Source organism: Rattus norvegicus, chromosome 5, assembly GCF_036323735.1.
Source record: "Rattus norvegicus strain BN/NHsdMcwi chromosome 5, GRCr8, whole genome shotgun sequence".
NCBI lineage: Eukaryota > Metazoa > Chordata > Mammalia > Rodentia > Muridae > Rattus > Rattus norvegicus.
In genome coordinates, this window is record NC_086023.1 from 145,752,763 (window position 1) to 145,780,496 (window position 27,734).

Genomic DNA, 27,734 nt, shown 5'->3' on the forward strand with positions numbered 1-27,734 from the left:
AAGACTCTGTGTATGTATATGTGTATGTATGTGTGTATGTGTGCATCCATACATAGCTGTGTATGCATGTATGTACATGTGTGTGCATATGTGTGTGAGTAGCATGTGTATGCCCATGTGTACATGTGTGTATGTGTGGGCATGTGTGCATTTGTGTGTACATGTGTGTGTTCATTTGTGGGTATATGCATGGTAGGAATGTGAATATGAAGTGAAGTATAAATATGTGTACATATATGTGTATTAGGAATGTGAATATGAAGTGAGGTATGCATATGTGTGCATGTGTGTGTGCATGTATACATTTGTATGTGCATGCATGCATTTGTGTATGTACGTGTGTTGGGAATGTCAATATGGAGTAAGGCAGGAATGCTTTGTTGGATGTGTTTATGCTTGAAGCGATCTATTAAAATGTATTTTCTCACCCACGATCCCCTTTTCTTCCCATGATATTAGTTTATTTAGAGTTAGCATTGGTCTTACAAGATTAGGGTGGTGGGAAGGTTAAGGGTTTCATCCAGCATGGGACTTTTCACAGTTGGTGTTTACAGACATATGGGAGCCCAAAGCTCTCCATGGGACACCTTATGTGTCAAGATGGGACATAACCAATGGGAGGTATTGAGTAATGCTGAGTCTCTGCAGATAGCCCAGGCTACCTTAAGAACTCGGATAAAGGTAAATATTGCATTCTCTCCCAGGGCCTTGGTGGGGATGAGGAGGCAGGGTGAGTCTCAGAAAGAGGAATGAAGGGTAAAGATGAACAAGAGATTGAACAACTTCACACCAGCCTGGGGACAGTTAGGGCTCTGGTGGGAGCTGTCACACACATGCCCAGTGGTGGAAAATGTGTCCTGAATATATCCCCTGATGCCCGGTACTCATAGATAAATAGATAGCATATGCATATACACACATATACATACACACTCACTCATATATGTAGCCCCAGGATGGTTCTGAATGTGCGGTGCTTCTGTCTCTGCTCCCGAGTGCCAGGAATTGTAAGGCAAAAATCACAGCGTGCGTCCACTGTAATATTTTAAGCCTTAGAAGACTTTTAAAATGTCTCAATGCTAAGGACATACCATCTGAGGCTCAAGGATACCTTTGTTTTTACTTTAGTATTTTTGCCCATGTAGATTCAAAAGAGCATTCTTTCCCATTAAGAGCCAGCCCAGCACGAGCCCATTCAAGTGTCGCCAGTTCATGGAATTATGGTCTCACCTCTTTGTATGTCAACTGTCAAGAATGATGATTGCTAGACAGTATTCGGCCCTTTATCTTTTCTGCTTTCTTCTTATATTAATAAGCACTTATTTCTATAAAATGGCAGATGTTCCTTTTAAGAATAAACAATCATAAGCGACATCCACACCCTGCTCCTAGGAGTCAGGTGTATTTTTCTCAGTATGTGAACAGTCTTGTGTGAGGGAAGCTGTCAGCTGCAAATCCATCATGGATTCCACTCAGGCCTTCAAAGGGCCTCAGCCAGAAAGGGAGAAACTAGGAGATGAAACCAAAATAGGCAGCAAAAAACCCCAGCAGCCTGTCATTCAGGGGCCAGGCCATGGCTGTGAGGAGTTGCCCCTCCATTTTTTTCTTCTGTCAGAAGATCCTTCTGCTGGGGCTCCTTTTGCCCTTGAAGTTTTCTCCTGTGCTTCCAGTTTGGGCTTCTTTCCTGTTTCTCTCACTGTTAGTCGGCTTCCTGTTCCTGTGACGGCATGTCTGAAACACTCAAAGGGAGCAGCGTTCCTTGCTGTTTGCATTTTTGGCTCACAGTTTTGGACATTTGAGTCCATCGCCAGTTGTTCCAGTTGGTTTGGGGCTGGCGGTGGGCTGCATATTATGGCTAGAACAAGGCTGTTTGTCTTAGGACAGGCAGGAATCAGAGAGAGACAGAGACAGAGACGGGGAGAGAGAGAGAGAGAGACAGACAGACAGACAGAGACAGAGACGGAGAGAGAGAGAGACAGACAGACAGAGACAGAGACGGAGAGAGAGAGAGAGAAAGAGAGACAGACAGACAGACAGAGACAGAGACGGAGAGAGAGAGAGAGACAGACAGACAGACAGACAGAGACAGAGACGGAGAGAGAGAGAGAGAAAGAGAGACAGACAGACAGACAGAGACAGACAGAGACAGAGACAGCAGAGAGACAGAGAAAGACAGAGACATACAGAGAGAAAGAGAGACAGAGAAAGACAGACATACAGAGAGAAAGAGAGACAGAGACACAGAGACAGAGAGAAAGAAAGACACACAGAGAGAAACAGAGAGAAAGAGAAAGACAGAGAGACAGAGACAGGGAAAAAGAGAGCACTGGAGTTATGGATCAATGGTAGAGTGTTTGCCTAACATGTGTGAGGCCATAGGGCGGATGGGGGCAGGAAGAGAGTCCTAACATCCCCTTCAAAAGCACAGCCAGTGGTCTAATTTACTTCTACCTCTGTCTTTTTTTTTTTTTTCCGGAGCTGGGGACCGAACCCAGGGCCTTGCGCTTGCTAGGCAAGCACTCTACCACTGAGCCAAATCCCCAACCCTACCTCTGTCTTCTTTAGGGTTTCTGTTGCTGCTATGAAGCACCATGACCCAAAAGCAAGTTGGGGAGGAAAGGGTGTACTTGGCTTACACCACCACATTGCTGCTCATCACCAAAGGAAGTCAGAGCAGGAACTCAAACAGGGGAAGAAGCCGGAGGCAGGAGCTGATGCAGACGCCAGTGAGGGGTGTTGTTCACTAGTTTGCTCTTGCTCTGTCTGCTTTCTTATAGAACACAGAACTATCGGCCCATGGATAGAACCACACACAATGGGCCGTTCCCTCCCCCATCAATCACTAGTTAAGAAAATACCTTACAGTTGGATCTGACGGAGGCGTTTCCTCAACTGAGGTTCCCTCCTTTCCGATGACACTAAATTGTGTGTCCAGTTAACGTAAGACCAGCCTGTACACCTCCTAAAGTTTCTTCCACCCCCCATAACACCACCCTGAAAACCAAGGCTTCAACACACTGGCCATATTCAAATTCTGACACTGCTTGTGTTTAGACCCGCCCTGCGCACCTAGAAGGTACTGAATGAATCCTTAACAGACATGCGGTTTCCCAATGATGTCATTCTTCTCATTCAAACCTCTTTGTCTTTCAGGCTCACCGGCTTTCAGCTCCCGGCCACCATAGTCAGTGCTGCCAGCACCTTGTCCCTGAGCCTCATCAGCGACTATGCAGTCAGTGCCCAGGGCTTCCGTGCCAGCTATGAAGGTAGGTGCCTCCTACCGTCAACTGCAGGAGGCCTGGGGTGCTGTCATAGCCTGAGGCAGCTCTAGATCCTGTCTGCCCAGGACACCAGCTCTGCAGATCTTAGCCTGTGCCTGCCTAATGAGGACTGGTTAATCACCAGATACTCAGTTACTACAGCAGCCTCTCCCTCCCTTCCTGAGGCTTGCGGATTGCAGAGCCCAACTGGTCTAGTTTATCAAGAGGGCCTCGGGATGTCCTCCCTGACATGTTTAGTTGGTTTTGGTGTGCTTTTTAGGTTTTAAACTTTGTTCTATATCGGAGTTAGTTCTGTGAGGTAGCTCAGATCGAAAATACGAGGGATATAAATGGTGAGTAAGGAAGTGAGTACTAGAGAGCTCAACGTAGCAGTGTCAAAGAGTCTGGATCATGTTAGTAGGGAAAAAGGGTCCATTTTTCTTTTAACGGTGTGGATTAGGGCTTCTTGGATTGATCTGTACAAATGATTTCCACTTCTCTTGGTCTGTTTGAAGACAGTGTCAGAATCCAAATTAACACTAATATCTTCAGATTACACACTATTATTATTATTAACTTTATTATGTTAGTTTAGAAGGTGGTTCTTGTACATCTCTGTCATTTCCTTGGGAAATTTACATCTCATTAATAGGTAATTAGGCTGCTCTTGGCTAAGACCTGCACTGCTATTTTGTGTCTCCATCATTAATAGGCATATTTTAAGACTGTTAATGATAATTAATAACACTGATGACATAACACCTCAATAAAGCGTGCCAATTATTCCGAAGCTTGCCTCGCCTTTAAACACTCAGAGGGGAAGGGATGAGCTCCCGAGTGAAGCTGTAGCAACATGAAATTGATCATACCTGTGTCTGGGGTGCCAGGAGTAACCCCAGCAGAGTGGGTGAGGTCTCACCCAGCTGGAGCAGGGATTGGGGGGGGGGCAGTTGATGCAGTAACTGGACCCATTGAGGACGTTGTAAAAGATCTTAGGACTACATATTCCTGCAATGGCTACCAACTTATACCTTAACTGCCCTAACTCTATCCACCTTAACTGAGAGCTCATGCCCTGACTCCAGACACCGTAACTGAGGGCTCCTGGTCCGATTGTCCCACCTAAACTAAGTCCCTAACCATCACATTACCCGAGTGCTCTTGACAAATACTCCTGTCTTTCAACTGTGGGCTCCTGAGACGTGTGTCTAAAAACATGGTCAACTGCTACCAGTACCATGTCTGAGAACTTGGCCATCTTGGCTGGGTTTTCACTGGGCTCTGCACCCAAACGGCCTCTGTACTTCAGGCTCCTTCCTGAGAGAAGCCTCTTTGAAAGCCTCTTTTTAGTTCCTTTATTAGTATATGTTCCACATACAAAGGAATATATCTCATAACAATTTCATACTCATGTATCATGCACTTGGCCGAAGTCATCTTCCAGTATCCTCCCTTTTACTGCTTGCCTCTTTCCTCTCAAAGCATGCCTGTGCCTTACTTCCATTATAGCTCACGTGTGTGTGTGTGTGTGTGTGTGTGTGTGTGTGTGTGTGAGTGTGTAAAATCTAGATTCTATACATGGAATATTCATCCTCTGAGTCTGGGATATTTTAACATTCTAATCTCTAATCCCACCCATGTATATGTGCATGGCATGTATGCATGGGTACGTACAAGTATTTGGTGCACATGCATGTGTGTGCATGCATGTGGAGGTCAAAGGCCAGCCTTGGGAGTTCTTCCTCAGCTGTGCACCCTCTTTTTTGAGTCTACTGGCACATGCGGCTTGCAAAATAGAATATAGGCTGGCCAGCTGGAAAGCCTCAGAGAGCAATCTGCCTTGGCCTCTCCAACTTTGGAATTAGAAGCATGTTCCCCATGCCTGGCTATTTATTAGGGGTGCTGATGTTGGTCTGGGGTTCAGTCAGGACCCCAGGCTTGCATGGCATGTACTTACTAAGCCACCTTTCCAGTCAAACCGTCCTATGCCATCAACTTCATTAGTCTTTATGACCCAATAAACTCTATTGCGGATAGATGCCACCTTTCTTTGCCCGTGCATGTGTTTTTGGGTCCCTAGGCTGGTCGCTAGGATGTTGTGAACAGTGCTGGATTAACACAGATGTGCAAATGTCTCTGCAGTAGGCTGACTTGGCATCCTTTGGCCAAAGACTCATCATGAATGCCATAGCTGGGTCATGTGGTAGCTGTATTTTTAGTTATGGACCTTACATACTGAGCTTCACAGGGTTTGCCTGAGGGCATTGAAGGCAAGCAGTGTACAAGGGCTTATCTTTCCCTGCATCCCCACCAGCCTATTGTCTTAAGGTCCTGGTTATTGCTCCCTCCACAGTAACGTGGCTTTGGAGAGATTGCATTTAGGTCTTGAGTTGGTGACACTAAGGCTGTAGTGTGTAGATCCTGAGAGTAATGGACACAGGGGTCCTAACTCGACCCTATATTCCTTTGCTGTCCCTGTTCATCACTTCTTCTGAATGTCTATCCAAGCCCAGACTCGCAAAAGACTTTAGGGAAACACCTGTGCCACTGACCCTTGGCACACTACTCTATCAAGAGAGCGTCCCACACATGTTCATCAGGGAGGTCCCAGGTCCTTCCACAATCATGCCATGATTCCCAGATTCTAGACGAGCATCCCTTCCAGGCAGGGAGAGCCCCCATCAGGCCTCTCTCACGCTCTCCAGCCTTTTAGCACCCGCTCCATTTCCAAATGGCATCAGGGCGCTGTTCTCAGTGGCTCCTCTTGGCTGGCATCCAAGCTGCCTGCCGGCTATCAAAGCCAGTCTGATCCTCCTGCAACTCCCCCCCCCTTGAAGTTCCCTCCCCCCAGGGTGTGGAAAGTGAAGATAAGGAACTGAACTGCTGCTGAGATTTGAGAGGAAGGTGAAGGTAGGTGAAGTGTCAGCCAACACTTCAAGGCAGAGATCAAATGGCACTGCTCCCCAAGCTCTCGGAGGAGAAGGGTGCTCCAAGTGTAATCCCCGGGGACAGGAGCATGGGCAGAGTGTGCACCAGAGGGAAGGGGATCCGTGTGTATTAAGCACGGACCGTATGCCAGGCACTTTACATACATTTTCTCCGCTAATCTCCCACAACAACCCGCAGCCAGGCCTTGCTATCTCCATCTTTCAGATGTAACCAGCTAAGCCGAGACGGGGTAGGGACGGGCGCGGGAGCAGCTTACGGGGTCTTGGTGGCCAAGGGTTTTAATGACACTCTTCTGTCGCAAAAGTCTTACACTTTGAGTCCTGCAAAAACTCTTTTGAGTAAAGGAGAGGCTAAAGTCTGTTTCCCTGCTAAGAGGCTCGGAGCTAAGACAGAGAGACAGAAGGACACAGGAGGACTGCCATGGATTCAGTGTCCCTCCTGGATGACCTGAGACATCCCACACAGTCATCAAAGTTGCTCCAGAGTGCAGTGCAGAGTGCAGAAAAAATAGTTGATGCTGCGCACTGAAACGGTTTTTAATGCTGGCACGTTCCAGGGTCTCGGTGGGGTAGACTTGAACTTGTGTGTTCTCATGTGTGTGGGGGTGTGCACATGTGTGGGTGCATTTGCATGTGGAAGTAGAAGACAACCTTGTGAGCTGTTCCTTCAGGAGCCATCCAACCTGTTTTATGAGACGGTGTCTCTTACTGCCCAGGAGATCACCAACCCAGGTCCTTTCATGATCCTGCCAGGATTCCCAGATTTTAGAGGAACACCCTGTCCAGCTGGTGAGGGGGTTGGGGGGGCTCCACCATCAGGGCTTCTCATGCTCTCCAACCTCTGGCTGGCCGGAGAGCCCCATGGAACCACCAATCCACCATTTCTGCCTTCACATCCTCGGAGTTGAAAACATGTGGCACCACACCTGGCTTTTTGTTTCTGACTAGGATTCTAGGGAGTGATCTCAGGTCTTTATGTTTACAAAACAAGTATTCTCCTACTGAGCCAGACTCCCCACTCCTAGACCAAAAATGTCTTATCTGACCATCTAAAATTAAAATTTTATTTAACGCCCTGCATTTTAATTTGCTTCATGTAGACCTTGCCTTTCCAGCCCTGATCTGAACATGACCCCCAGGAACCCTCCTTCTCTCCTCCCTGTTCCCCCTTCCGGCTCCGTTCCCGCCCTGCTCTGTCCAGGTCCAGCTCCCCTGTGTCATTCCAGTGCCGACATCACTTCCCACGCACACGTACACAGGGGATCGTCTACAGATGTGATTCTGTAATCTGTCTAATGAGGTTAGCCTGTTCATAAAAGGAAGCCCTCCTCCGTGCTTCCTAATGTCCATTAGAAAGGGAGCCGAGAGGTTTGCACACACCACTGTTGTTTAACCAGTCGTCTCCTGCTCACATTTAGATGAAGAACACCCGTGCTTACACAACTTAAGGCCTCATCTAATTATCTTCTTCAGATAAATTCTTGGAAGGCCAATTGCTCAGCCAAAGAGGCTGCAGGCTTTCCACCCTGATGCACAGGTTCAGAGCGCCCTCGGAAAGGTTAGACCCACGCGCATCTCAGCGGCAGGCCTGTCCGGCTCAGGCCCCCTTCCCCCTCACCCTGCCTACCCCGAGTGCTAGTGAGGTTTAAATCAGTTTCATTGATTCAAATGGGCGGAAAATGAAATCTCATTTGCGGTGACAATTTGCATCTCTTTGATGACAAGGAAGGTGGAACACCTGTCAGCACTTACTGGCCATTTGTGGATCATTTCTAAATTGCCTGTCCCAGTTTCTGCTTACTTCTCTACTGGGGCTGTTAGTATGTTTCTTATCTCCTCTGCATATTAAGGATATTAATGTGGTGGCTTCCCTTTTGATGTGTAGCAGTTTTAATTTATATGTCACTAATTTAAAATTTTAATTAAAAAACAAACCTTTTTCTTTTTCTTTGTGTGTGTGTGTGTGGGGGGGTTATATCTGTTTTGGGTTTTGTGCTCAGAAAGACCTTTTCCATGCCAAGATCACATAAATAGTCATGGAAAAGTTTGTCTTACTCTTGTATGTGTATGCGCGAGTGTGCACACGCGTGTAGCGTGAGGGTGTGCATGAGTGTGTAGGTGCACATGTATATACCCAAATATTAAAACCTGAGTATTCCTCCTCAGTCTCTTCCCTTCTTGGTTTTTGAGACTGAGTGTCTCACTAGCCTGGGTTAGTTTGGCTAACCAGTGAACCCTTCTGTTTGTGTGTCGCCAGTGCTTGAATTCCAAGCACACACTAAAAATTCAGCTTTCTCCATGGGTTCTGGAGACCAAACTCCGTCTTTGTACTGAGGCCATTCCCCTCTGAAGCCTGGATCTTTCTCAGTGTGACCCAGAGCACCCTCCCCCAGATGCCTCGGGCCTTGCTGCCCCTTAAATACCATTTCGTTCTCCCACCTCAGGGCTCATACTTCCCAGCATCCTCCACAAGGCTCACAAGGACGGCTGAGGTGGTTTATGTCTCTTCCAAGCTGACCACTGTGTATGTAAGCACATCAGACTTGTCAGTGAGGAACCAGGTGGGTGCATGCCTGCAACCCCTGCACCCTGGGAGCGGAGGCAGGAGGATCTCCAAGTTTAAGGCTTGCCTGGACTAGAGTGAATTCCAAGTCAGCCTGGGCATCTTAGCAAATAAAAAAACAAAAACAAAAACAAAACAAACAAAAAACAAATAAAGAGCTCATGGCATAGCAAATGCCTAGAAAGTGAAAAGGGCCCTGGGCTCAATCCCTAGTAGGGAGGAAAGAAAGGAAAGAAGAAAGGCAATAGCCTCAAATCCAGGCTGGCTCACCATGGCTCCTTTGCATAACCCCCCCATAAACACTCTGACTCGTGGTGAAGACAAGTTCCTCTGAGAACTGCAGCTGGGTCAGTTAGACCTAATCAACAATGGAGATCCCCCAAAAGGCATTTCTTTGTTTAGCTCAGCATAACTGGTCTTGGCTGTTCCCCATCCAAGAGCAGGAGGAGTCCTAAGAACCCAGACCTGAGCTACTGTACCTGTTAGCTCCACCTGGAAGCTGGGAGGATGAATAACACTTAGTTTTGTAAACCCTCTGGCAACCACATGGGAAAGGTGGCACCATACAAGGTTGGGGAGCTTGGACTTATATTTCTGGATACCTGGAATGCTATACCTCCTGGCCCTTCACTTGGACAACATATTCATTTCTCTGAATGACAGCCATGTAGGACTATTACGAGAGGAGTGTTTATTTAAAAGTGTCTTTGCATGTATGTGTGTATCTATATGTGTGTGTTCATGTGTGTTTGTGTCTGTATATATGTGTATGTTTATGTGTGTGAGTATACGTCCAAGGTCAAGGTCAGAGGACAACCTCGAGGGTTGGGCCTCACCATCCACTTTGCTTGAGACAATGTCATTTTGGCTGCTGCTGGCACCAGGCTGTGCAGCCTCTAGGATCCGTTGTTTTTCCTTCTGTCTCCACCTCCCTTCTGTAGGAAACTGGAATTATAGCTGTACACTATGGCATCCATCTATTATGTGGGATCTGATGGAGGGCCACACTTGTGGGGCAGGCACTTTACCTGCTAAGCCATCTCCCAAGCTTCAAATGGAGCCTGTCCAAGCTGATGATCTGGAAGGCCTCTAAGTGCAAAATCCGTTAGGTACCAAACTGACATTACGCACCAAAATTCCACACCTGGTGTCATGGGATGGGTCAGTGTCAAAGCTCAGACACTCCAAAAACATTGCCTACAGTTAATCACCTTCAGACTCAGTGTATCAGGTTGTACATAAGGGGTCTCCCCGAATGGCATCTTCTAGGTATACAGAAGCATTTCCAAACCTAAAATACAACCAAAATCTGAAAGTAGTTTTTCATGCCAGATGTTTTAGATACAGAACACTTATCTTTGTAGAGATATCGTGATAGTTAAGGAAACAACAGTCACAGAAGACATGTGACACTGGATCTGGCACACTGTCAGGTCTCAGTCACTCTCAGCTCATCGACTAACCCTGAATGACAGTATCCAGGAGACAGAAGAAATACGCCAATACCACAGAACCCAGTCCCACCCTTGCCCTGGTTTCCGACTCCTGAGTTTTCATAAACCCCTTCATCTAGCTGTTTTCATAAAGAAATCCTTAATCCAGCTGTCCTACTCGGAGAGCGTGACTGTGTCTTCTCACGAGAAGAAGCGGAGTGCTATTTGCATCCAGGGCCTTTAGCCCCACCGGAAGCTTGCCCACTGGCCCAGGATGAAGTCCAGTCCCTATTGCCTAGCACCCTGGAGCTGGTAAGGCCAAGGCCAGTACTTAAGTGTCAATGAGACATCTCTTTGCATACTTGATGGTGACTTTTGAACCAAGGGTCTTATGGTAAGTACATCAACCCCTAGAAGTTTGGAGCTGTAGAGAGACAGGCAGGCAGATAGACAGATGGATGGACACACAAAACATGCACACACACACACACACACACACACACACACACACACACGCTCCATCACAACCTTTTCTCATATAATTAATTCATAAAGGCCACAGATGCTCTGTCTCTCCCATAATACCCCACTTTCCTCGAAAATCTAAGCCCAGGGAGGCTGACAGCACATAGAACTTGTGGTGAGATGCTCTCACATTAACTGAGCAATTACTATTTGCAACCTTTGATATTTCCCCTGGAATCTCATTTTCACAGTCACTGCATGCAGTTCGCCCCTGGCCCCTCCCCCTCCTCCCAAAAGCATGAGTGAGGGTGGAGTGCTGCTTCACAGCGGATCCCAGTGGGGCGTGTTTCTGCTCCTGGAGACTGGGGGGGGGGGCACCACTGCCTTTTGAACCAGCGCTGGACGGTTAGAGATGGCGGTCCCCAGAGCAAGCATGGGTCTGTGCGTTTGGGTCTCCTGGAGATGCGGAGGTTGGAGATGACCTGGTGGTGCTACTGAGCTCCTGAGAAAGCTGGGATGCAGAGCTGGGGCCCAGGACATTAGAGCTGAATCCCTCCACTTCACTTCCTTCTTGCAATTAGATAACCGATTTCCTTCCCCAGGGGGCTCCAGTCTCTCAGACAATTTCCTGGTCCTGAAAGAGACTCCAGTTCTGGGGCATTATCCAGATATCTTGAAATTGGGCTAATGGAAGCCATTTGGTACCATATGGATATGCATTCTGAATATGCAATTTTCCTCCATTCAGGTCACTCTGGACCCGAGCAGCAGGACACAGGTTCCTGAGGGGCAGAGGTGTCCACTTCCTCAGTACAAAGAGACCAGTGTGCACTTTTAAAGCACCTGACTCCATTCCCAACGGCTCTGCCTTGAACGCTGAAACACTGCTTTTAATCAGAGCCTCAGATTAGCACATTAATACACAAGAGATATGACCTTTGAGACAAATCGTGCAGGACTTCGCCCCAGGTTGGGGGATGGGATGGTTTTCTTAGCCTGTTCTCCGTGAGCTCGGGGCAGTTCACCGAGTGCCGTGCTGACCCCCACTTGGTGTAGCGCCTGTGATACTGTGGTAACTCTAGTCCTATCCTGACCACATCTATGTCGCTCTGTGAGGGGGTCAGAGTGGCTGGTACTGTGGGAGGGAGCATATGCTGATATTGGCATTGTGTACCATGCTGGACCCCTCCTCTCATCCGTCCACTCAACAAGGCTTCCCTACCCCACCCACAGAGGGCTTTGAGGTACACAGATGCAGAAGCAGCTCCTCTTTTTGTGCAGTGCTGTGGAACTGAGAAAACTGGGGTGGCTAGAGCACAGGGACCCCAGATTTAGCTGAATGGGGTACACAGATTTCCCCCTTGCACACAGGGAGATGGCTGAGTCCCTTGTGCACAGAGTATTTGCAGAGCGGAGGTAATAAAGGCCTTCTCTGTGGGGTGTAATGAGGGTTCGTCGTTGATGCACTAGTACAGTGTTGCCGCTCAGCCAGTGCCACTTGGAGGACCTGCGCCCATACCTAACTGGCTTCACGGAGATCCAGGATCCGTTGACTATGACCTGTCTCTGCTGTGTGTCCTCCAGCAGGACCCCGAACCTCTCAGATCCTCCCATGGAAGGATCCTCTGGGAGGAGTGTAGCAAGCCGTGAGAAGCACTTAACCTGATGTTTGACCCACAGGAGTTTCCCCAGTCAAAGGAAACTCCAGCAACAAGTTGCGGTGTGTTTCATGAGTGGGAAAAAAAATACCTTTTCTTTTGTTAAAATCTTTTGGTCAGCCTGGTGGTTCTTCAAAGACAAGGACTGTCGTGTCACCTACTTTCTGCTGTCCCTGCTGTCATCACTCCTTAGCACACAGCTGGGGCCCTGCAGTAGCTAGCGCTTGCTGGCCTGGATCCGTGTGTGTCTGGGCCCCATGAGTAGGAGGCTCAATGACTGGAGTACAAGCTGAGCAGCCACCCCTTCATCTCCTCTCCACTGTGAGGAAACTGTTATAGTCCTGAGCCTGAGTAACCCCAGCAGCAGCCTTGCTCTGAGCCTTACCTGGCTGTCAGTCAAAGCCTCGAGCCTTGGCCTCCCTTCCTCCCTCCCTTCCTCCTCTAGCCACTGGCAAGCCTTTGAATAGAACAGTCTGTCTCACCACTCATTCTTCAGTCATGCCAAGTCCCCTCTCCTGACTCCCCCCCCCCAGATCTTCTTGTTTCTGCTTCATTCCTATCCAGGAATTCCAATTTCCTCTTTGCCCAAGAACCCCTACCTCCACTCACTTATATGATGTCTGTGTTCTCCAAACCACATTCTTTGTTTTGGGGTCTTGGCTCTTTGCTGTCTCCATTCCCAGGCTACCAATAGCCAGAATCTTTGTAGAGCACCATGGTTGGAGCTCAGGGACTGGGGAGAAAAGTGACAACCCACTCGCCCCTCCCCCAGCTCCCAGTCACATGACCTTTAACTATTCATCTAGTCTGCCTTGACTTCCTCATTACAGGCAGACCATGGCAGCAGTAAGTCCACTCCGTAGGCTTGTTGGCTGTCTAGTGTTCCTCACAGGGGCCATCATGGACTAAATGCTGTAAGAACAATTGTGTGTACCCATCCAGGGGTCCGACGTATAGCACATGGAGGCTTCTCAGGAAACGTGAGTCCTCATGTAGATGAGTCTAGAGTCAGAGCAGCTGAGGAGACAGAGCCAGCAAGTCAAGACGCAGGAAAGCCATAAGGCCCCTTAGTTATCAAAGACATTCAAGTTCTAACAGCCACAGGGCTGGGCATGTGGCTCAGTTGGTAGAACGCTTGCCCAGCCTGTGAGGAGCACCAAGTTTCATCCCAAAATGGAGGGAGCCCCAGGTAACATTGTATCCCTATAAAACTAAATTGCCCCCCCCCCCAAACTTTTGAGAGTTCATGCCATACTGGGACAGCTGCAAAACTGGGGGATGCATTGGCCCTGGTTGCTGGTGGTGATGTAAATGAGTCCTTTGGGACCACGACCTGACAACCGTATATCAAGAGTCACAAAGTGCTCATAGCAGTTGACCCAGTAATCTCCCTCCTGGGATCAAATCCTACAGAAATAATTCAGCAGAAGAAGAAAGTTCTGTGCAGGAGAGTCTTGGTCTCAGCATTATTTATAATGATGAGGAATTGGGAACTGTAAAAACGTCCAACAATTGGGGGACGGCTGAGAAAGTTATAGCATTTCCGCCTAATGGATTTACATGGCCATTTAAAAGTATAATGACATCGCCGAGAAATGCGGGATGATGTTCAGGATGTGCTTCTCGGTGACAAAGTGGAGCACAGTGCTTCACTGTACTCATCACAGCCATGTGAGGAGTCCTCTAGGAATGGGCTGAGTGAAAGGCCATTGTCGGGGAAGGCAGTGAGCCAGGGGCAGGGGATTTGAAAATGGAGTATCCTCTCCGTGTGGACGTTGTGCTTGCCTGTGTGTATAGATATCATGTGTGTGCAGTGCCCTAAGAGGCCAGAAGAGGGCATCAGATCCCCTGGGACCGGAGTTACAGATGTTTGTGAGCTGCCAGGTGGGTGCTGGAAATCAAGCCTGGGTCCTCTGGAACCACAGCCAGTGTTTTAACCCTCAAGCCACTTCTATATCATCCTACCCCCATTCTTGGTGGCCGCTTTGATGTTACCTGTGTGGTTAATGGCAACCAGAGATAGCCTACAGTCAGAACAGAAGCCATGGCCAAACACAACAGCTAGGAAGTCCTCACGGGTGAGAAAAGTGCACAGATATTTCCTTGCCAATGCCCATAACAAGAGCCGAAAGTAATGTGGCTCTGCTAATAGCGTTGTAGACTCCAGGTCTTGCAGAGATAAATTACCCAGAAGGAAACTCACACGGTGAAGCCCTGATAAGAATCAAGGTGCCTCAGAGGGTCATGGGCCCTGTCTCCAGCACAGGACCCTAAGTTGAGCAGATATTCAGGAGAAATGAAGGAGAGAAGTAGTAAGGAGAGGGGGGAGGGAGGGAGAGAGAGAGAGAGAGAGAGAGAGAGAGAGAGAGGGGGGAAGGGAGGGAGAGAGAGAGAGAGAGAGAGAGAGAGAGAGATAGCGATCTGGAGGTGGCAAATGATTCTGTCACATAGAAAACAAATGTTTGCTCCAGGCTGATCTAGAGAACAGGGCAGTCTAATGGAAAGGCATGAGAAACTTGGCCTCGTACTGGAAATGCTTATGTAGTTCCAGCTACTTGGGAGGTGGAGGCAGATGCATCTCAAGTTCAAAGCCCGGTTATGCTACAGAGTGTGTTTGGACTAACCTGGGCGTTTTCTTTTAACCCTATCTCCAAAATTACAAGAAGATATGGGGGATGTGGCTCAGTGCTGGGTTGCTCGCCCTAGTGACTGTAAGTTAGAATAACTGACTTGTGAGGTATTGAGTTCCCCATCTCTGGAGGTAATCAAGCAGATATTTGGTTGTTCAAGGTCTACCAGGGAAGCCACTGGCATATGTCTCAAACTGCTGTGTATTCTGGAGTTCATCAAAGCTAACACGATTGGTTTTAAGACGTGCTGTTGTCCTTTGTACCACTAAAAATAATTCTTGACTAGTTAGATGATAGCATAGCCTTGAAGGTAAGACTCACCCTGAATTCATTAATGCAGTTTCGGTACAATGATGTGCGTGGATACATGGCGTATTGGGAATGTCCCGTCCATGAGTGTATATCCTGTGACCTCACTGACTCTTGCAGCCTCAGTTCCCCATTTGTAAAGAGGAGATGCACTAAAACAGGCCGACCTGGTAGAATTCTCCCAAGGACTAGGAAGCAGTAGGAGACAGCAAGTTAGCCATGCAATTTTCAAGCCATTGTCATCATGGTGTCCCAGCAAGGGAGAGTGCTGAGATTCCCTGAGGAGGACTACAGTGACTGAACCTTAAAAGAAAAATATGAGTCAGGGAAGGGCTGAGGGAATGCATGAGGGAAGATTCCAGAAATGGGCGTGGCCTGAGCCAGGCTCTGCGAGGCAAGGCTGGCAAAGGTTGCAAAAGGCCCCTCCATAACCTGAATAAGGGCAGGAGCCGGACATAGGTGGGTGAGCCTGTGGGCGTGCAGGACGCTCCCTCTGCTAATGGAGCACTGACACCTGGCTCTTGGAAGGCAAGAAATGACGTCATCTGGCTTATCGTAGGTTTGCCGTGGTGTTGAGCAGGGATGGCTGGTGGGTTTCCGCACGGCTTGCAAACCTCTCAGTGGTCCAGCAAGGTGGTGAGGCCTGAACATGGGTGGGAGATGCTTTCGAGGAATAAAATCCAAAAGATTTAGGATTTCGATCGACAGGAAGGGATCAGAAACCAAAGGTGTGTCCCTGGGAGGTCAGGCAGCTTCAGGGAGGCTACCCCAGAGATCTAGAGAGGGCTGGTAGAAGACTCTGCGGGCACTGTGCCTGTGCCTGGGTACCCGGAAGTGGACACAGAGCAGTAGATAACCCAGCCAACAGAGAAGAATAATGGAGCCCATCTAGTACCTGGGGAATCCCACTTCGGCCAGTTGTTCAAGAGGAGCAGGAGTCACATTGGTGGGCCCCACCCCTACTCTGCACAATGTGGGGTAAGTCTGAAGTGGGGGTGAGCCATGGAGAAGGAGTGGTTGGGCACTCCTGTCACATTGGAGTCCTGTGAGGAGAGGTGGGCCCAGCACACTGGCTGTAATTTTGAGCTGGTAGCTGGATCTGAAGCAAGGAAGAGCGTGCTGTAAATCGGAAGGTAGGGGAGGGGCTGCGAAGTCCTGAGGGAGGGTGGTGCGGGCTGGGGAGGAGGCAGGACCCCTTCTCCCAAGCTGACTGCAGGTTTTTAAGGATGCTAAGAGGTTCAGGTGCGTCCTGTGTGCTTGGGGTTGAGAGGGCTGGCTGAGAAACTAGGGGGTCGCATCAGTCTTGGTCAGTTAAGCCAGAGAGAGAAGAGCAGTGAGGACTTCAGCCTGTCATTCCTTCTTTCTTTCATGCATCCATTCACAGTAAAAGTGCGCCACTGTCACCTACAAGGCGTGCGAGAGGCACCAGAGACACTTGTGAGCAGTGTGGGTCTTGCCCAAGCTTCCAGTCTACTAAAAGAAGAGACGTTAAACAGATAACCACACACTTCAATATAAATAAATACCAACAAGTAAATGAAGATGTGAATATGCAGATATCGTCATACCCCACCTTTATTCTTATTAAGATTCATCTTTTTGGAGGCTGCCTGTCTGTGTAGTGAGACAGGAAAGCCATTCGATGCTGACTGTGCTCTGGTGAGATCTTGGAAGATGATGGACGGGGCTGGATCCCGAGGGGTGTGTGTGGGGCGGGGATGACCACCAGGGATTGACCTCACTGCCATAACCCAGACCATTTTCTTAGCATTTTAGCCTAGCGCTTCTTCAGTTTGACTCTGCCCAGCCACAGTGCTTTGGATGACAGGAGGCAATATGGCCCGGCTAAAAGCACCGGTATTTGGAGTCAGTGCAGGGGGAGGGGCGGGGGGATAACTTGGGGTCTGACGCTGATGCCTGCTGAGTCTTCTGCCGTGGCAATGGAAGGCTGAACATGGGCAATGTGGAAGAAGATGCGGGTGAGACACTAAGTGGCGTGTGGGGCAGTGGGCTTTGTCTCCCCTCCCTCCCTCCCTCTCTCCCTACTCCTCTCCTTCCTTCCCTCCCTCCCTCTCTCCTCTTCTTTTCCTCTTCTTCCTCTTCTCCCCCGCTTCTGAATTAAAGCAACTGGTTAAGGAGAACCAGTTGTGAGTTTCAGGATCCTGACCTGTCACATGATTCATAAAGTACCACCCTCATCTTGTTGGTTGAAAGAGCCATTCTAGGCTCTCCAAAGGGTCAGAACATTTGGTCCCAAACTACAGCATGGCAGCCAGTCTTAGGATCTCTCATTTGCTCATCCTTTCTTCTTCTTCTTCTTCTTCTTCTTCTTCTTCTTCTTCTTCTTCTTCTTCTTCTTCTTCTTCTTCTTCTTCTTCTTCTTCTCCTCCTCCTCCTCCTCCTCCTCCTCCTTCTCCTCCTCCTCCTCCTCCTTCTTCTTCTTCCTCTTCCTCTTCCTCTTCCTCCTCCTCCTCTTCTCCCTCCCCTCCCTCCCCCTTCCCCTTCCCCCTCCCCTTCTTCCCTTCTTCCCTCTCTCCCTTTCTCTCCTTCTTTCCTTCTGTCCCCCTTCCCTCCCTCTTTCTTTTGTGTGTGTGTGTGTGTGTGCGCGCGCGCGCATGCATGTGTGTGTGTGTACATGGTCTTTCATTGGCCTGGAACTTGCCAGCAAGCCTAGGCAATCTTCTGCCTCTCCCTGCCAGGGCTGGTATTGCAAGCATCCCACACCATATGCGTTCCCTGCCATGCCCAGATTAGTTTTGTGAGTCCAGAGGATTAAACTCAGGTTCTCATGTTTGTACAACAAGCTCTTTTCTCTCTGAGCCATTCTCCAGTGGCACAGCACCCACAGAGCTTGACTCTGGCCCATGAGTAGAGGTAGCAGGGAATGAAGAAGGGACTGTGACACTAAAGAAATGTCGAACATGTGGATACAGGAAAGCTGGGCTCGCGTGGTCTGCACACACTCGGATGGAGTCCCACTGGCTAACCTCAGTGCATCCGTTATATGCTGTACAGGGAGAGCAGGTGAGGTGATATCCTTAGGAGGTGTCTGCGGGTGAGCAGTCTCAGGCTGGAAACATGTGGGAGGAGGAAGCTGCCTCCACTGGTTATCGTAAACAGTCACATGAGGACAGAGGAAACATCTTTGTCGATTCTGAACCTGACCCACAGGGGGAAGGCTCTGACAACTTCACGTGGGTCTGAGGCATCGCTCCTTGACACGGCCACGCTCTCATCAACCAAACACATTCAATCAGGATGTTATCCGCTCTTTATACGGAACATATAAAGGCCTCCCTTGGTTTCCAACACCCCGCTCCCTCGTCTTCCCTTTAACAAATCATGGCACACATTCATGGTGGGCAGTGGTGGTGGTGGGGAATGACAAAGTCACAAGGGCAAAAAACTAAAGCCATCTGTTTTCTGACCCCCCGTATAGCTACAACTAATATATTGTTCTTCCATGCAGCTGTGCATAAAATTAGAAATATGCATGCACATATGTATATATAAAACACTTCCATATATTTATAGTATTTATATTACTGTAATTATTTAAGCAGTCCCCTGTGTTTAAAATTTAGTTTGTCTCCACTTTTTCCCTGATAGATAATGCTGCAATGAAAAATTTCTATACATAAATCACCGGGTTGCATCTGATTATTTCCTTAGAATAAATCCATACAGGCACAAAGATTTCAAAGGCTTCTGGTATGTGGTTTTCGAATTGCTTTCCAGGGAGATGAATGTTCTTACCAGCAACAAGTACACATTCTCTCCCACCTTCCCAGCACTTCATAGTGACATCTTTGAACAATGGCGGACCGATTTGGGGAGGAGATAGGAAGGTCTTCAGTAGCAGAGGTCAGAAGAGGCCTGGTCATACTTGAGGGGGTGGGATTGACTCCCAATCCAAGCCTCTGTGAGAAGTGCAACAGACGTGTCAGGGTACAGTGCCGATATATACCTTATTCACTGAGCATATACAAAGTGCTCCCTGATAACTAGGAGTGTTGCTTCCTGTGGTCCAGGAAGTCCTCCCTGAAGACTGAAAGAGGACTTCTGCAGTGCCAAAAGAGTACTCCTTAAGAACTGAAGGAAGTACTCTCTGGAGACTGAAGCAATGCTTCCTACGACCAAGGAGTGCTCCCTGAGGACTTGCAACTCCTTCTCAAGGTTAGCGTACTCCCCAAGAGCTAAGTGAATGTTCCACAGAGGGCAGGGGAGGTGGAAGGAGGTGTTACTTAAAGATTTTTAAATGAGTGCTTCCTGAGGACCAAGAAGATGCTTCAGGTGGTCTTGCCACAAAGGGTACCTCCACAGCACCCAGGTTCAGCCTGAATCTCAGGGCATCTGTGTCCCAGAGAGAAATGGGGAGCCTCAGGCCGCACAGGGCATCTTCGTCATTAGCATCTTGGATGGGATTCTGGGCTTCGACTCTGGTGTCATCGTTTAGCTTCTGCCACGGCAAAGCTCCAGCTTTACCTGGGTCACAGGGCCTGCCTCTTTGTGAGCCAGATGCAGAGCCTCTGAGAGCAGGAAGCTGACAGTCTGGCCAGCCGCAGTAGAGGCCATCTGGCACCATGACTGAAACTCAGCGTCTGCGCTGATGGCCTGCACTCACCTTTCTCACAGACACCCCCTTACTTCTTGGGAGTACCTGTTCTTCTGACGGAGGGCAACTTGGGTTGCTTCTGTATCCCTCATGTTACCCGCGGATCAAGCGTTTCTAGGTTCTTGGTGTCCTGCTTAAAAGAATTGAAAAGATGAACACAAAGGGATTTTATTTGGATGCAAAGTGAAGACAGAGACTTGATACACTTGCAAGGGGACAATGGGCTCTAAGTGGGATATTTTTCAAGATCCTCTGGTCACCGTCGGGGCTTTTGGGAAAATAGTTCCCAAAACTATTTTCGGTGGTTGCTAGGGGTGGAGTATGAGTGCTTTTCTGTTTTGATGGATAGGCCTTTGTTATGTACGGCTTTGTTCCCTGTGTGTGCCTTTTCCCATGATGCATCTGGTTGTAATCTCCTGCACACCCAGTTACACATAGACATAAGATGATTTTTAAAAAGTGGTTGGAGAGATAGCTCAGTGGTTAAGGGCATTTTTAGCTGTCTCAGAGGACCTGGGTTTGGTTCCCAGCACCCGCCTGGAGATCCAGCGCCCTCTTCTGGCTTCTGTGGGCACTGCATGAATGTGCTGCACATGACCTCAGGAAGGCACCCACACAACACATTTGTGTGTGTGTGTGTGTGTGTGTGTGTGTGTGTGTGTGTGTGTGTGTTTTAAGATGGCAAATAAGGACTGTTTTCTAAAAGTTCGGAGTGCACAGTTCGCCTTACTGTGCGTGCATTCAAAACCAGGGCAGTCTGGATTGGTGCACTGCTCCTGTCTCTGCAGTGTGCTTCCAACTGTGCTTGACCACAAACGTATGGAGGTGCTGGGCTGGAGAGATGGCTCAGTGACGAGGAACACCGACTGTTCTTACATGGAACCTGTGTTCGGTTCCCAGCACACAAGCTGGCACACAGCCATGCATAACTCCAGTTCCCGGGAACTTGACCAGCTCTTCTGGAATCCACAAGCATCAGGTGCAAGTACACAGATAGGCACATAGGCAAAAACAAAACAAAACTTAAAAAAATCATAAAATTAAAAAAAATCCCTTTAAAAATAGAGTGGCTAAAGTTTGTAGGGAGCCGTAGGTGGCAATCAGTCACACCTCGATCCACTAGAATAACTTGGTGATGTCTACCTGAGTCTAAACAAGAGAGCAGAGATCGCTTAGTGATGTCTGCCTGAATCAGAATGAGAAGATTGGTATATGCATGTTACTTCTGCCAGTCTTGATCTCAAATGTCACCAAAGACACCACTGGATTGGTAGAAGGGACAGTGGAGGTCACCAGAGCAGTATGCACGATCTATGCTTGTCTCCAGCAATGGGGTGCTTTAGTGTAAGGTATCAGAGAAGTAGGTATTACCCACAGGGGAAACATTTTGGAGCTCATCAGACCACTGGGGTTCCAGTCTGTGTGGCCAGATTCAGAGAAAATTCTGGTGTCAGGGGAACCGCAGCACCAGTTGAAGAAATGCAGGCACAAAGCTAGGGGCATGCTGGGCTGACTCAGTGAGGCAGAAGGCTGCAGTCCAGAGGACAGGACCTTCCTAGTTCATGGCAAGAAGCCTGTGAGCTCCACCTTCTAAAGAGCCTATGTGACAAAAGCATGGGGGGTTGGGGGGGGACTGCATGAGCTACACCTGCTCCCGAAGGAATCACAGATCTGCTGTAAGGAGGCAGGAGGCACCCCACCTGCGAGGCATGTGAGCACGTGGGCAAGCAGTGTGTGTGTGCATGTCCACGCGTGTGCATGTGTCAGCTGTACGTGTGCATGTGTGCACATGTATGTACAAGTGTGTGTATGAGTGTGTGCAACCTGTGTGTGTGTGTTCCATAGCATAACTTCAGTTGCCAGCTCTCACCTGCTGTCAGCTTTTGTTGTCTGTCTGTCTGTCTGTTTGTTTGTTTGTTTTGAGGCAGGGTCTCTCACTGACCTGGAAACCACCAACTAGTCTAGACTAGCTGACCAGCAAGCCACCCTCTCTCCACTTTTCCGATGCTGGGATTACAAGAGCTGGCCACTGTGCCTGGCTATCTTATGCGGGTTCTGGGGATCAAAGCCAGGTCCACTTGCTTACATGGTGAGCACTTTATGGGCTGAGTTATCTACCCAGCCCATTTGGGGTCCTTTTGAAATCACTGCTTCTCTAGCACCAAACCCCCTCCCAAAACCTGGGCACTTCTTATTTCATCTCAGAGAGGTGACCCCGTAAAACACCCAAGCAGAAATGAGCACACCCGCTGCCACCAGCCAGGCAGAACCCTCACCTTCTCTCTGTCTCTTGGCTGAGGCAGGGAAGGTCTCCCAGGCAGACATGCTTTGTCTGGTTCTATTTCTACTTGGGTATTTCTCCATTTCACATCTAATTGGCCTCCCTATTGAGAGATCATTTTCCCTGCTCGGGGACTCAGCTCATGATTCTCAGTATCCATTGATGGCGGAGAGTAGGAGACGGTGCCCCGCTGCAGTCTTTCTGTGGCTACCACTGTCAGAGGTGATCGGCAAATGACCCATGAATGACAGCAAGCCCTGGCCTGCCCCTCCCAACCCAGAAAGGATTGAGGGTGTCCATGGTAATCTCTCTCAGAACATCATGTTCCACGGCAGAGGGGACAGTTGGAGATGATCAATTGGATGGAATTATGATAGCATTTGAAGAGGCCGCAGGAGGACCTGGACCCTCCTTTGCACCATCTGTTCCTACAAGGTTCCCTGAGGGAAGCCCATTCCTCCCCGATCCCAATGTGTGCTTCCTGCCCTCCCAGATCTTTGATGGTTTAAGCCTTGAGATATTGAAACATCTCATAATCAACAACGATAGCCTGGGTTCTACTGCTTTTTTTTTTCCCTTCCAGAAAAGCTCTAATTAAATTGACAGCGCGTGTCATTATTGAAAGTGTGCTCGAATCAAGGAAATATGGTAGCTACTCAAAGAATGAGGCTGGCAAGGAAACCCTTGATTACCAGATAAAGCTGGGGCTCCCAGTGCTCCATCGAGCTGGCGGGGTTCCAGGGAAAATGTCGTTATCCTCCTTCCGTGACAGCTTGTCGTGGTGCATAAGAAAAAAAGCTACTGCAAAGGCATGTGGAGAGAGGGGGGGGGGAAGAGGAGGAGGAGGAGGAAGAGGAGGAGGAAGAGAGAAGAGAAGAGAAGAGGAGAGGAGAGGAGAGGAGAGGAGAGGAGAGGAGAGGAGGAGGAGGAAGAGGAGGAGGAAGAGAGAAGAGAAGAGGAGAGGAGAGGAGAGGAGAGGAGAGGAGAGGAGGAGGAGGAAGAGGAGGAGGAAGAGAGAAGAGAAGAGGAGAGGAGAGGAGAGGAGAGGAGAGGAGAGGAGAGGAGAGGAGAGGAGAGGAGAGGAGAGGAGAGGAGACTATTAACTTAGTGTCAATTGTAAATGGTTTGAGGAACAGCTGTATCCAGCATCACTCCCTTGACTACCACATAGCTTTACCTTGTCTCTCTTAGATGCCCACAAGGAGATATTTGGCTTATGTGATCCTAGAAAAAGAGAAAAATTACATTCCTTCCAATATTAGGAATCCAAAGTCATGGCAAACCTGGTATTGGCTATCTTGGGTCTCAGCTCAGAGAAAACCACAGGGGCCTGGGAGGGAACAGGATGATATAATGGTAGGAATGTGGAATGTCTGCTAAAGGCTCACATGTTTGGAACGTGTGCTCTTGAATTGGCAGCCCTGTATGAGGAGGTTGTGCAGTCTCTGGGGACGGAGGTGGGGTCCCAGGGAGTGAGGAGTTCATCAGGTTCAGACCAGCCCTGCCGCTGGTCTGAGCTTCTTGCTTTCTGCTTGGCTTTGGCTTTGGCTCTCACAAGGTCCCACCCTAGCTGCCACACCTCCTCCACCACCGTGGACTGTGTCCCCTGAGCTATGAGTCAGAACAAACCCTCCTACCTTAAGCTGTCTGTCTCAGGTACTAAGCTCTGAGGTGTAGCAATGAGAAAAAAGCTAAGGCAATTGTTCCATTTGATAATGATGCATGTCAAGAAAGGGGAGAGGGGGTATTGTGGTTTGATGGAAAACACATGCAGAACTACATGAGATGGGAGGCCATTCCCCATTGTGAGGCAATGCTGAAGAAGTAAAAGCAAGAGCTGTGTACTTTGGACTGGCCTTCTGGACGGTCTGAGGAACAGCCTCCACCAGAGACTTGAGCACCAGTCCCTCATAGAGCACTGTAGTGTGCAGGTGCATGAGACCCTTCCCATGAGGCACTGGATCTGGGCACAGTCCCACAGAGGGAGCTTAAACCAGGCTTGCCAGGCAGAAGAGGGACCAGATCTTGCCATGAAGAAGAACCCAAGCAGGGATGCTGCAGCCAGGGCCTGGCACGCGGCGCCCAATCAATAAATGGGAGCTATTATTATTGCCCATTAGGGATCATCCCTCAGCGCCGGCCGTCAGGGCATGATGGATGCAGGCTGGGTTTGTGTAATGGGGGTTATTTATTAGTTACCTTGTAAGAAGCAACGACAGTGAGGCACAAAACCACGTTCCTGCAAGAGGAGTCTTAGCTCATAGAAATCAAAAGCCTGTTTTGCCTCTGGGAACCAAGAGCGCTTGTTCTCCGAGATTAATCCAGTGCTGCTGGTGAGACTGCAAGGGGAAGGGGTTGAGATTCCCCACGGATCTTGGCACACCGTCTGGTGGAGCCATGCTCCTCCAGTCGCTGGGTACCCGGGACCTGGGCACTGGGGGAGGGGAGGGAGAAGGGAGCTGTAGAAGGGGAAAGAATGGAAGAGTGAGGGGGCGTCCTCCAACCCTGACTGACTTCTTTAATTTGCCTGTCTCAGGGCAAAGTCCCAGAGGTGATATCTTCTGGACAGTTCGTTCTCAAAGGCTGGAGGAGCTCCCCACCCTCCCCAGATCCTTTCAACCCTCTTACATGGCCCTCTGCAAAAACCTGGACCCTGAGTACCTACTGCCGACTTATGCCGTATGCTAGGTCATGGTTTCAGGGGCAGTTGGTGCGAGAGCACGTTTGTACGATGGTGCTTGTTCAGGGGCTGAGAATGGCTGCCAAATCCCCATGCCTGCGATCAGGCCCTTTGCTAATTATTTGTTTAATAACACCCCCCCCCCCCCGACAACTGTTGAAGACCTAAAGACAACAATCAGGGAATCAGGGAACTCTTTCCCCAAAGAACAGGGGGGAAATTTCAATTTATGTGTTGCCTAGAAGGCAGCATGCAAATCACTTGTAATTAGCAATGCAGGAGAGAGAGATGGCCACTCTGAGTATTAACATTTGCTAAGTACAGGGGTTGCCTTGGACCACTCCTGATGATGCTTATCTTGCACGCTCCTCACAGCTGCTCTCTGAAGTAGGTGCTGTGAACTTTTATTGTTCCCATTTGACAGATGAAGGAAGTGAGGCAGAAGAGAACACTAGATGGGCATTTTGGTTAATTTTTCCTGTTGATTGTGACCAACCCCTTGTAAAGGATGGATTTATTTGGACTGCTCGTTCAGAAGACGCATCTCATCGTGGCGGTAAAAGCATGATGGCTGAAGAGGCTTGATAATCTGGGGTAACAATGACGTGTGGCTGCCATCTCTCTCATGATACCAACAAGGAAGCGGAGAGCCTGGGCCAGAAGCAGAGCTAAGCTGCAGCCCACAGAAAGGCTCCCCAGTGTCTTCTCTCCTCCAGCCATGTCTCTGTCTTAATTACTTTTCTATCACTGTGATAAAATACCCCAACAAAAATGACTCAGGAAGGAAACGTTTATTTTGTCTTACAGTTAGAGGTTATAGGCCATCGCTGCAGGAAAGTCATAGACTTGGTGGGTTAGGGGCAGATGGCATCTGCAGTCAACAGAGACATTAATGCAGGCTGCAATTCAACTCCCTTTCATCACTCTCTCAGTTCAGGATCCCATCTAGGGAATGGCGCTGCCCACAGTGGGCAAGTCTTCCCATTCTCATTAATGCAATCACCATAATCTGCACAGGCATGCCCAGGGCTCTGTCTCTCAGGTGAATCTAGATTCTGTCAAGCTGACAATCAACACCAGCCATTACTGTCTCCCACCACAAAGAATCTCCCTTCCCTTAACAGCCCCACCAGCTGTGTTCAAACACACGCAGGAACCTATGGAGGAACCATTTCATAGTCAAACCCCAACACTAGAGGAGCCCAGAACCCAGAACTCCAGAGCTGGTATTTAATGGGACCATGCATGAGACAGTTCAGTAGGAAGCTACCTCATCAGCATGGAGAGGGGATGATGATTTTAGTCTTTTTAAATAACTCATTTCTGTTACGGACACTAGAGCAATATGGTAAAACTATGAAAGTACAAAGCGTTTTGCAATCTAACAGCATTCTGACGGTGGGAGAGTAAAAGCGTCATTAGTGTTCACAAGTGCCAACCTGTTCATCTGTCCACCTTGGGAAGACATCAAGTCTTTGGGATGGCTGCAAGGAAACACTTTCTGATAAAAATGGGATAGCTGCATGGTCTCAATTTTGTTTTGTGCTTTTGGAAATTTTTACTTAATTTCAACAGATGGAGAAAATTAATGAAAAATTGAAGGCGTCATTAAGCTTCTCATAAATAGGACCTAGTTTTAAAAATATAGCTAAGCCAAGAGCCAAGTTTGATGAACTCACTAAGATGTTATAGCCATTATCATCATTGTCATCATCATCATCATCATCACCACCACCACCACCATCATCATCATCACCATCGCCACCCCCCAGCCCCCACCATCATCACCCTTTTGAGACACGGTCGCTCTATGACTTGGTCCCAGCACTGGGATTGCAGGTAGACTTGAACTCAGACCCCGTGCTTTCTTGGAAGCTCTTTACACCAACTCAATCATCTCCTTAGCCCTATTTTCATTATTTTTATGATGATGATTTTTGCAACATTAGCTATTATGTTGAAGGGCGATCTGTTCATTAATTTCTTTACCACTTTTACGTGCATGTCTGTTTTCAGAGAGGCTCCCACCATTTTGGTTGGCCTAGATTTTATTATGGAGCCCAGGCTGACCTCTGGCTCTCACGTGCTAGAATTAAAGCCCACGCTCACCCTTATGTCCTTGGCTCATATGTGTGTACGAGGATGTGGGTATGTGTGTACCACGGCACATCTGTAGGCGTCAGAGGACATTGGCGAATCGGTTTTTCCCGTCTTCTACCGCATGGGACCCAGGGAACAAACGTGGGTCATCAGGCCTGGTAGCAACCGCTTAGCTGCTGTCCTGTGCAGCCGTCCTCATAGTGTGGAACCTTAGCTCCGTATTCAGTAGGACCGACCACTCACAATCCATCTTTCTTTTTTTTTTAAATGTATTTTGCATTCAAGAGTTCTGTATGTTGATTGATCTCTGGTTCTACAGAAGTTCACTGTCAGATAATTTTTACAGGAAGGGCTCATGGGTGTTGTAGTCTCAAAATCCTTACAGGCCCGGGGATGTCTGCCTGTTGTCTAAATACTTCAGTGACAACTTCGGCAGGGTTCTTTGGCTGAAATTCTCTCCGAGCTTGCAAGGATTGATCGGAGCGAGGCCCGCCAGCATTATATCTCTCCTGTTTATCTTGGGTTTTCCGCCTGGATGCCTGGATGATCTATCCTTCCCCCTCGAAGTTCAGGAGCTTCATAGGGGCTTGAAGGTGATGGCTTAATATGAGAATTTTTGAAGTCTCCTGGGCCCCTTTGATCGTAAGACTCAGCATTCTCTATTTCCGGGATGTTTTCATTGATTATATCTTCCCATATTTTTCTCTCTGGCTATGTTGGCTTGCTCTCGTCAATACTCCCTGTACGTGTTCCTCATTATCACTGCATCCATAGATTTGATCTTCTCCATTT

General features: G+C 48.6%; 1 protein-coding gene across 7 annotated transcripts in view; it reads left to right on the plus strand.

Moving 5' to 3' along the window:
- The window catches only part of Csmd2 (CUB and Sushi multiple domains 2), a 569,993-nt gene that overhangs the window by 125,940 nt on the left and 416,319 nt on the right, over positions 1 to 27,734 (plus strand). For all 7 annotated transcript variants that reach the window (XR_010066645.1, XR_010066640.1, XR_010066641.1 and 4 more), the window contains exon 3: positions 3,154 to 3,266. Coding sequence is in view for 1 of the 7 variants with exons in the window: in XM_063288624.1 (XP_063144694.1) it covers positions 3,154 to 3,266 (113 nt within the window). In the remaining 6 variants the exon portion in view is untranslated. The remainder of the gene's footprint in view (positions 1 to 3,153; positions 3,267 to 27,734) is intronic.